The sequence below is a fragment of the Orbicella faveolata genome, unplaced genomic scaffold (assembly GCF_042242905.1).
Source record: "Orbicella faveolata isolate gen_17 unplaced genomic scaffold, um_ofav_v1 contig_46, whole genome shotgun sequence".
NCBI classification, from domain to species: domain Eukaryota; kingdom Metazoa; phylum Cnidaria; class Anthozoa; order Scleractinia; family Merulinidae; genus Orbicella; species Orbicella faveolata.
Window position 1 is genome coordinate 3,351,002 of NW_028301576.1, and position 11,499 is coordinate 3,362,500.

Below are 11,499 nucleotides of genomic sequence, written 5' to 3' on the forward strand. Positions count from 1 at the left end.
CGTGTTAGAATATGATATCGAACGTGGCCTATTAAAACCAAAATCAATCGTGAGTCGCTCGCCCACGTTCCTCGCGCTTTACTTCTGCTACAGGAGTTTCCTTGGAGTTTTCAGTGATTGGTTCATTGGATTGTCTGTCCTTTGTGATTGGCCAGAGTGATAACTTTGCTTTTGGTTTTACGACACTCAATTGAAAACTGCTTCAAGATTTGGGCAAACAGTAATTAGGAAACACATACACAACAATCAAAACGAAAACTTAAGTAAGCCGTTTTAAACATAGTACATGTACGTTTTTCAGCTGTATATTTTAGCATAACATTTTGAGCCAGTATCGCTAATATGTTTTTGGTTGAGCGTACACATAAGAAATACCGAGAACAGTGTGGTATCACGCTACAGAAGATTGAACTTCGCAATAAAGAATCCCTCTCAGCTGTGTATTTGTCAAGTTATCACCCAAAGGCAAACAATCAAACGATGGTTCTTCATATCATGCCACGGACCAACGCGGCTGAAAACACGCTATATAGGTACCCTCTGGCGCCATATCAACAAATTCTCACGGAATTTTAAACTTTTTGTTGGCTTTATTCTGCAAAGTACAACTAAAGAAGGAACTGGTTCACTCCTATATGGACGTGGTCGTTCGTCGTCGTCATCGTAGAGCGCACGCGCCCGCGATCCATGCCGCTAATCATGTTGACCATGAAAAAAGAGCTGCTTGGTTTTCTATTTGTATGCATGCATGTTGCTCCGTTCTTATAGTTATGGTGCTCCGCTTAGGGCCGCTGGAGCTCCGCTAAAAAGCATGAAAATACAGTAAATAAATGAATACACAAACGAGACATAAATTAAATAAAATTACAGCTCGAATAGAAGACCTTTTCTTCTAATATAAAGGGGATAGTCTTCTTGTATAACTGAAAGGCCAAATTCATGTTTGGTTTGGTCGAATATTAGCCGAAAAATTAGCAGACATTCTCTGTGTTGTTTTCATACACTGCTCTATAATCAAACGAATCATTCGCGTGGTTTGAACGTTAAAGCTATGGATCGCTCTGAAATATCTGCAGATATCATCCCTGTATCTGAGCACTGTATCACTGACTTTAAAACAGCTATTTTGTTCTATGGATTAAATTGTTCATAGCCGAGTAAATTCAGTATCGCAAAGCGTTTCTATGCATAGTTGTCAAATAGTCAATACTAGTAATTGCATCTTGTATACCTGACAAAAAGTACGTCCAATTGGAATCTGGTCACCGGTTACCGATTTTTAACTGTCTATATCAAAAAAGTGTCCCATTATTACTGCAAGTAGAGACATCAAGCGCGAAAGTTTCGGACGGTCGCTCGCATCCCGACCGCTAGTCAAGGGAAATGAAGGCTCCGGGTACGAGAATGAGGCTTATTGCAAACGTTTTATGTGAAATCGAGTTCGATAAGGATGGAAGAGTTTGTGCGAATCCCGGGGGGGAGGGGGGTGCTACCATAAATTTCGGATAGGTGTGTCCGGCGAAGGGTCTTAAACCCTGACCCTATTTAAGGATGAATCAAACGAAAGTTGATACCCTATTTAAGGCCCAAACCCGAAACGTTGCGTGACGATCCAAACGAGTAACCGCCACGGAAAAACACAATCTTAATAAGATCGCTTTGCTAATACTTTAACTTAAACAGATCATTTGTTTTCCGCTCAACTGCGTGTTTACGCACTGCTATTTTAGCTGATACAATTTAGGCATCCTATCTAAGGATCACACCGGGAACGCTACTCCAACATGGGCGAAAATGATATCCTTTATAAGGATCGAGAACCTCAAAAACCATACCCTATCCCACGGCACATACCTATATAGCCCCCCGCCGCCCCCCTCCCCCCGGGTGCGAACATCCCTTATGTTGTTTGCGGCAGACTTTGCTTGCGAACGGACTCCCGGCGAGCGCGGAAAAAAAAAAGGAATTCGGCGAACGCCCCGCCCCAATCGCTTCGTTCTTCGAATTCTTCAGTTTCCGTCCTCGCCGGGAGTCTGTTCACAAGCTACGGCGGACTCAACCTGTCCACACCCCATATATGGGATACTGCGCCCAGATACCTTGCAACAGTTAAACAATAACCGTTTTCAACAAACATCTTGTGCCTTTTATTTCCGTTACTCAATTTGCGCTCTGAATATAAAAAGTCAATTGTAATTATAATTGCGTATAAAATCAGCGTCTTATAACGACTATAACCCCTCCATTCCCTACAATAAGCAGAATTTGATTACAATCATATCCGGGATAAATTATTTCATCACAACTTTAAATGTTAAATTACTAAATTTCTACAAATTTCATTTCTCTATTTGCCTCTACAATCAGCCCGCTCTCACAATACAGTAAATATTCTATTCTTGTACAAAATGTAAATAGTGAAGCGAGACAACTTCTCACTTCTCTCCTTAAATTAATCTGAACTTGAACAAAAACGTATATGTACAACTTTGAGCGAAAGCACAACACCGTCCAGTGGGGAGAGGGTGAGGGGAGAGTTAGGTACCATAATCAACGTTCTTGTGTGGTAAATTCATGAAGAACATTTAGTCAGAGGTTAGCCTCACACACAATGATAAGTAATTTAACTTGGCGTTGTTAAATGCAGTCTACAAGTTAGATGCAAAGGAAGGTGATGATTTTTGTGGTTGAAGTTAACAATGTCGTTCTGGAAAGAAGGCGAAAAGAAAGCAAGGTAGAGATTGCCCAGGACAAATTCTTCTGTTCTCTTCCTCGTCTCCAAAGAACAGTATTATGATATTCTTTGTTATATGAATTAAGAAAAAGAGAAACCGACGATTTGTGCTCTCGCGTAACAAAGCGCTTCCGTGAAGCGTCCATTTAACTTAATGATTCACTCCGCATGAATACCAGTTCAGTCTACGTGAACTGGGGAGGGGGAGGTGGCATACCAGGGTTGGACTCTTGGAAACTCCCGCCATGACCGCTATCTAGTTCATCTTCACTACTGTGATACTCGACCATTGGCAGCTCAAACGGGTAATACATATCCGGTCGCGAATTACCCGTAGGGGATACCGTCCCCGGCGCAGCTTGATATGTCATCGTCGGGTGCATCTTTTTGATCGGGTTCGGGGATGCATCGATCGGTTGGTTACGATTGGTGAAGATAAAAGCCTCGGCCGCTTGGCGCGGGTTAGAAGTCGCTTGGTGGAACATTTTCTTGGACGCCTTCAGGGCATCTTCCCGACTTATGTCTGGCTCATGATAGCTACCGCGTTTGTTTTCTTCTTTGTTATTTCTACGCCTGAACTTCAAGCAGAAAACTGCTATCAGGCAAACACTTAACAACAAGAAGCCGACGCACGCTCCAACCACTATGATCATCTTTATGTCCGAAAAGAAACCTCCATTCCCCTTTCGCGTTTCCACCACATCATTGTCCCCTTTCGTTGTAGCTGGAATGTCCCCTGGGAGACCGGAGGGCGGAGTTGCGGGAGTGATGAATTTGACCGAGATTATCAAACGTAGAAAAGCCTCCGTTTCGATGAACCCCGAGTCCGCAGCTCTGATTGTCAAAGTGTAAGCTTCTTCGCTTAGTACCTTTCTGAGTGAGATTTTCCCGTTGCGTTCGTTCATGAGGAATACTCGACGATTGTTTCCACTAACGATGGAGTATTTCACAAGACCGTTTGATCCAGAATCTCTATCGATCGCTTGTACTTTCAAGATTGTTTCTCCGATGAAAACAGCGTTTGACAGAGTCATGTTATGACTGCCTACCATTCCAACAAAAACGGGCGAGTTATCGTTCATGTCACTCACCGTAACGTTCAAAATAATATCCATTTCCACGCTTCCATCTGATAAAACGGCAGTTAACGAGTAAGAACTGTTCGCCTCTCGATCCAACATTCTCGTGGTTGTTAATATTCCCTTCTTTTCGTCTAGAGCAAAGTCGGCGGTATTCGTGACCAATCTTACACGAAGCGGTTTGTCTGGTGCTGCAGAAGTGAGTGAAATCCTTCCAATTTCCACTCGTTCAGGTTTATTTTCCGCCACGCTAAAATTATGGATGTGCTGCGAACATTTAACGACGACTTTTAACACAGTTTTTCCATGTCGAGGTACGCGGCCATCATCTCGAACATCAATGTTCACTGTAAAAGATGGAGTGAATACGCACCATAACTTCACGCGAACAAACACTTGCCCTGTATTATCAATGCCAAACCATTTAGCAAGGTCTTCAACGCTACCATTGCGACCACCTACGCGCACTCTTTCCACACCGTAGGTCAACTCGGAGTTTCTCCCATCATCTTCGTCGGTCGCTGTCGTCCTCGCGATAACCTCGCCTGGTGTGACGTCATCACCGATGTTCAGGTCGTAAACCTTCCGAGTGAATCTCGGAGCGTGCCTGTTGCTGTCGGCTAGCTTGACAGGTAGTATGTAGCTGTTCCTTTGTGACAGTGGCTTACCTTGATCTTCAGCCACGATTTTGATCTTGTACTGCGCACGTCGGTCTAGACTCAGTGATTGCCGTATTTTGAGGACATATTTGCCTGCGGACATCTCCTGTAACCTGAAATCTTGCTTGTGATGCTGTAGAGTGACCGTGACAAGGCCACTGGGTCCGCTGTCCTTATCGTGCACCGTTACCGAAGCAACGCCAGTATTGAGGTTGCTATCCTCGGGAATCTTACCCTGCTTGTCGAACGTGTTTGAGAGCAAAATCACGGTGATTTCTGGTTTGTTGTCGTTCTCATCAAGAACCTGAAAGCAATTTGAAAAGATCTGTTCTTTTAATACCTACACAAAAAGGTTAAGACTGCTTCCCAGGATCATCACTTTATAGCCCCTCTTTGGGTGGTCATTGAATCCATCCCCGGAAATATCTGTTGGAAGCGTCACGAAGCAGATTTTGTTTCACAACAGCGTAGACTTTGTGAAGTATATATGAAATAATTCATATTTGAACTGCGGTTGTAGATGAAAGTGAAGAATGATCATCGCAGTAAATTTTCCAATTTAAGAAATTGGAAAGAAGAAGCCTGATTTTTTTCAGGCTTCTTCTTCCCACTTGCTTAAATTGGAAAATTTACTGCGATGATCATTCTTCACTTTCAGCGTAGACTTTATTGGATATTCTCGTCAGGCTTAGAGGTTTTCTAAGTCTTCCCAAAGGCTTCAAGATGTTACAAGTTTTTAACCAGTGAAGTTGACACAACTTGCACTCATATTTATGACAGAGAAACCTAATTTACTAAAACTAACTAAATCAAATATCTTTGTTATGCATGAAAAGTAACTTCAGCTAATCGAGTTGCCCAAAATAAGAGATTTCATCATCGTATCTCGGTATGTTTACTTGTGCAAAAATTCCTATTCCGAGAGATTTCTATGCAAAGGAAAGAAAGTAAACAGACAGAAAGCTAACTATGATCTTGGTGTAGGTCCTGATGAAAAGTGAATTGAGTTTAAGACTGAACGCGAGCATGGAAATTTGAGTTTAAACTCACGGATTGAGAACAAAGGACCTCGAAGGTGTTAGAAATGTAGAGGTCAGCAAGATTTTAATGACTTTCAGAAAACTCCTCATTATGCATAAATGTGTGACCTCGATACAACCTAAAGTAAATTTTTACCTTTAAGGATATTGTTTCTCAGGAGGCACGTCAGCTGAAATCAATGACGTTTTTGGATGTAATGTTGACTAATGTTTGTTTCCTAAATGAAAGTAATGTAAATACCAACCGAAATAGAGTTCGTTGAAGTTTGATTGTTTCTCCTGATACACAGATTAAAGTAAACCTCAATAACGATGGAAGAAATACGTGTTTCGTTTCTCAGAGTTAACTAAACTTAAAACAATCCAAATTCCAGAACACTGATATGAACAGTTCTAACATGGTTCTGGTGCTGTAAAATCTTTTGTAAGCCAAAACAGACGGTAACACATAAAGAAAAGCTGTTAAAGTACACTCAGCTACGATAAACACACAAAATTCTCAGATAGTCTAGATAGGAGCATACAGAGTAAATATCATCAATTATCTAAAAGTAAATAAACCACAAACGATTTCCTTCAAAGCGGTTAGCATCTTTTCCGATGTTTTCTTTTCGTTTAACCTTTGATTGTCGGTTCAAATAACATAGAACGGAGCTCTAAACTTTTCTTAAAAGAACATATTTCTTTTCTACTACGCACGCAAGTTTGTATTCTATTTTCAAAGGCGAGCAAAAATTAGCAGTTTACTGGAGCAGCAAAATCGGCCTGGAAAAAATCGCTAGGTCTCATGCTTCATCAAATTCACAGCCCAAATTTTTAACGTTTATCTTTCGTAATGCGTCTCAGTCTTACCCAAGCGCATCTTTTTTCCTTTTTGGTTTCTATTTACTTCGTTTCTGTTTTTCTACTTCAGATAGCTTTTATTTTAGACAACCTTGACTTGAAGATAGTTTTGCTGAACACAGAAAAAAAATACTATACATTAATGTTGGTAGACAATTCAGCAATTCGTTGTATGGCTGTACATGTCTACGTTTCTCTCTCCCAAAATACGTAAACTGATTTCCAGTTGATGCACATGTTTTCTTTTATTCTCTTTTCAGGGAAAAAGCTCGCTACCCAAACTTTGACAATTTGAAATTGTCAAGACGGCTTTTATTTCACTTTTGTTTTTCATATACCTACTTCATTCACGAGCAATTCCGTTGAATAATGGATCCACCTCGGTCATGGTCACATATCAATTTGCAAACTTGCGCCAAGCTTTTGTGTTTAGTGACAAACTTGTTCTGAACACGCCTCAAACAATTTCTAAACAAATTAGACATCACAAAACGAGTATATTTTACAACGCATTTAGCCTTTTTTTTCGGGTTGAATTCCCAGGAGTGTTGCTTGCAGTTAAAATAGATGCGTCGCCATTAGTATTGTTGAAACAGAATTTCCTTTGACCATTTATCACCTGATAATAGTAAATGTCATTGCGGTTTCCCTCAATACATGGTCATTTTTGAGCAACTAAGGACGTTTTTAAGGCTTGTGTGATTTGTAACATATACAGACCATTTTGAAAAACTTCCGAAACATTTTTACACGTTACGAATTTAGAACTAGTTTTATTTATTTCACTGTTTTGCCAAGTCACGCTTCAGATATTTTCGTCACCGAACAAAAATGTTCAAAAAAAGGAAAAGAAAAGAAAATGCAAAATAATGAAACGGAAATGGGTTTTACTGCAACCTCTAACCATATATGCAAAATAAAAGAAACACGTACACAACTTTTGTATGTTCCAAAAATAATTTTAATTGTGGCTCTTGAAATAGCGTTCTTTCTCTTTCAAACCATTTTTCAAGATTTCCGCCGTTCTCGACTTGAAGTTTGCAAGAACAAAAGCAGTAACAGCAGTTGTTTGCTAACCTTAAAATAGCTTGATCACCTATCGAAGTAGGCACCGAAAATGACAGTGGGCATACATGGCGAGGCGGTTCGTCTCGTGGTTCTGGTTAGCAATATATTGAACGACACCTTTTATAAATCGTAAACTTTAGGCCTTTTAGGCTGCGCCCTGAAAGATGATTTCAACGGTTGCTTTGGAATCGTTAAAATATGCCACCACCAAAAATAAGGGCATGTATCGGCCTCATAATGTAACCTCCGGTTTTAAGTTGGGTTTTGTGCCTTTGATCATCCAGAAAAACTTTCGACAGTCCGAGAAAAGTTGACTACATATTCTTGCCTCACAGTTGTCGCGTATACATACAACCATTAGAGATATAAACACGTCTGGTTCATCATTCTTTGATGTTTGCCCACCCTATTCAGGAGAAAGTTCTTTACTACATTGAACGATTTTCTGGAACCTTTTTTCTCTCAGGAATGACAAGGCGTTTTGGCTTATAAAAATAAGATTCTCAAAACAATAAATTTTCATAAACTAGAATAAAAATTTGAGGCCAATGTCGACTTGCAAGGAAAATCTACCACGCAAGCAAGAACCCTCCTGTATCCAAGAGGTGAAAAGAAACACAGCACTTGCGGCCAGTTGATTCCACTATATACAGTGTATATCGTCAAATGCTGCACTTTTACTTGAATTGAACTTGAGTGTTTTTGTTTCACCGTGGAGGATTCCAGACAATAGAGACGCCCCACAAGGGTAAAAATGATTTGACGTTTAAAAGCTACCATGCAGTCAAGAGCACAGCACAAGTACTTCATCATTGAGTGTCTGCCGAAAACAACGCTGCAGCAGAGTATGGTGGCCTAGGACTGCCATAACTAAAAACTCATTGTCTTAACAAGTTTCTTGTAAATTTATGTTTTATTTGCTTTTTCGGTTGTATTTTTTAGGTTTCTTTTACTGTCATTTTGTTTTGTTTTGTTTTTATCGCAAATACATTTTAATTTAAAATCAAAAGTAAATAAATCAAGAAATTAATTTAAATCAAAGAAAATATCTCAACAAACTAAATAAAAACAAAATGATTTTAAAAATGAAAGAAATTTCAAACGTAACCAAAATTTGCTGCGAAATAAATTTAAAAAAATGAAAAAAATAGTTTGAAAAAAAAAATTGTAAACTAAACTAAAAGCAAAATTGTCTATGGCCTATCGCTGCCATAGCGAAGAAAAAAAAAAAAACACGCGTGGCCTATCGTTGCCATAGACCAGAATGCATTTCGGTGCATTTACCAAGGTCAACGGCAAACATGACTGCCGGAGGTCTAAATTAGCACAAATTTAAAGATAAAATGAAAGAACTGCGCCAAAGGAGAAAAGGGAAGAAGGATTCTGGCAAGTCAGCAAAAAAACCTTGAAACCATAGTTGTCCAGTGCCTTAGCGCAGAGGTTTCTTCATCCTGGGAGACCCAGGGGCTACTAGCCGGGACGATGCGATATTTTCGGGCGAGCGATATTTTCGGTGCGAAAGTTTACTACAAGAGCTGAAGAGCCCCTGGAAACTTATTCTTACCCGACCAGTTCCAGCACTGGTCCGTCCCGCTGATTGACCAGAAAAATATTTTTCTAGAAATTTTGGTGGAAAAACGTGAAGAATTTTTGACTGCTGGGTGTGTAGTTTTTGAAAAAATCGTGCCCCTGAGTCACACAAGTTCGTACGCAAAACCAAAACATTGTAAAGACTCGCTTGGTATTTCCGACCAAAGATCGAAATGCTGAAATACTCTCGGGAGGTTTCAATGATCATTTCTGTGGATATTGAATGTATTGATTATTCATGAATTTTTGACTGCCAGGTATCTAGTTTTTTGAACAACCATGCCCGTGAGTCGAGGCTTTTATAGTATCATCAAGGCTAAGAGAATTCGTCCACAACAAAAGCAAAACATTATTTACAGTTAGAATCGCTTCCCATTTCTGAACAAATATCGAATACTCTCACAGGGATTCAACTTCAGGGATTCAACCGGAGTTAGAGTACGAATTTTTTCTAAGTGTCGAAACATCGAGATTTTCTAGTATGCCCAAGCTCGAAAATTTCCTCAACCACAAAGCCAAAATTGACAAAGACCTACAGTTTTAAGAAGGATTGGATGGGTTTTTCCGTGGAAATTCTAGAATAATTTCAGACTGCCCGGTATGTAATGGTTTGAAAATACTTCCCGGCTGCCGGGTATCTTGACACAACGTTTAAAAAGCAACAATTATTTCCGTTTCTCAGTTGAATCAGGGGTTGACACATTATGCCGGAATAATTTCGAGCATAATACTATATGTGGAGCATCGAGCATAATGCCGGCATAATAGTGCTTTTTTGGCGGCATAATAGTGCCATTTTGCAACATAACAGTTATTTCCTTTTTTAGAGCTACTATTGTCCATTATTAAGTTAAAACTACAAAATTTCAAGCTATTTTAATGTTCTACATGGTTTCCATTACTATTATCGCACTTCACGGGGGTCCCGGAAAAAATTTTTACGGCACAATTATGACTCACCGGGGTCCGGGAAAAAATTTTTTACGGCATAGTTATAACTCACCGGGGTCCGGGAAAAAAATTTTGCGGCATAATTACGATTACAATAGTTACAGTCGAGCATAATGTGTCAACCCCTAAGTTGAATAGAGCGCAATGTCAAATTCCACGCGAGCATTACAAGTTTTATTGTTGTAAGTTTCGCCAGTGAATTTTTTGGACAGCTAGCTAGTTTTAACAAGAGCGTTCAGTTAACTTCGGCTCTCACAGTCTTGTAACATATTAAAGATTAAAATAAGAATAACTAAAGTTTTCGATAAACAATTAAGAATAAAAGGCAGCGATATTAAAGAATGACGTTTCGACGGCTCCATACCAACATTCTCAAATTCAAATAAAATACATTATCTTTTTCTCAGCTCGTGAGCGGGCGCAATTTAACAAATCCTGCAATCTGATTGGTTCCGGGAGCGGGCGGAATTTTCTTATCCGGACCGCCACAACGGGCGGAATCCGTCGAGTTGATCTATTTTCGTGAACGAATTAGCGGTAATCGTCAATTTTTCGCCCTCTTTACACTTCCATCGACGATTAATCCACGCAGGTTTATCTCTATTCAACTTTAAATGGCAAGGAAAGTCACTGTAATTAAATTCAATTGAGTTTTTTGAAGTTGTGAGAGTTTGTTTGGCTGTTTGTAGCTCGGCGCTGTAATGGCGCGTAATCCTGTGTGTCTCTCTCTATAAAATTTTAATTAAAAAATGACTCAATTTCAATCGAGTTTACCTCTCTGATCGTTGCCCTATTTGAGAGAATTTCTGTGGAATACACTTAACGAATTTCCTCCCTATCTGCTACTCAATTTACGGTAGAAAACTCTGATTTCGAGTGATTCGCAACGACTGACAGAAATTGTTTTTGTAGTACAACTTCAATCTTTGCACGAAATTTCACACCGGAAAAACACTTTCGGAGAACTTAATTGGTGAACTAAATGCCACTAACATAAATTAGTTCGAAATAAATCTGTTCTTTAATACATCTTACAATGTCTAGTATCTGAGTTGCTCGCTCGTTCGCTAGTTAGATTTTTTTAGGATTGGTTTGTGCACGGCGCGTCAGCCAATTCAATGACAAAGTTGCGTAAACAAACCCACTTATAAGCCAATTTACCGCAAGAAAAAAAGATAAACATGTTATTGTCCGGCTTAGGGTCGGTCCGTATAGGGAAAAACTGTGACCTCGGGCTTGAAAATGCTGCCCGAGGTCACAGTGTTTCCTTATACGGACCTCCCAGCCGGCCGATAACATATATTTATGTGAGTTCATTATATCGTGAATGTACGTGTGAAGGTGTCGGTGCATATGCGGATTAAGGGATAAAAACAATCGATGAATAAAAATACCAACCGTCGTGCGCTTGAACTAAGAGTTTAATTTATGAAATGCTCTTCATCAAAAACAAAAAAAAAACATTTAACACTCAATCTGACTCCATTGAAGCAAAACTTTCTATTTGACAGTTCAAGCGCACCACGCTTGGTATA

At 39.7% G+C, this 11,499-nt stretch overlaps 1 protein-coding gene across 1 annotated transcript in view; it reads right to left on the reverse strand.

Moving 5' to 3' along the window:
* Positions 1–2,123: 2,123 nt before the first annotated feature.
* Positions 2,124–11,499, reverse strand: part of LOC110044034 (protocadherin-1-like) — a 10,714-nt gene continuing 1,338 nt past the window's right edge. The window contains exon 2 of the mRNA XM_089278095.1: positions 2,124–4,776. Coding sequence (XP_089134221.1) covers positions 2,920–4,776 — 1,857 coding nt within the window. The 3' untranslated portion in view covers positions 2,124–2,919. The remainder of the gene's footprint in view (positions 4,777–11,499) is intronic.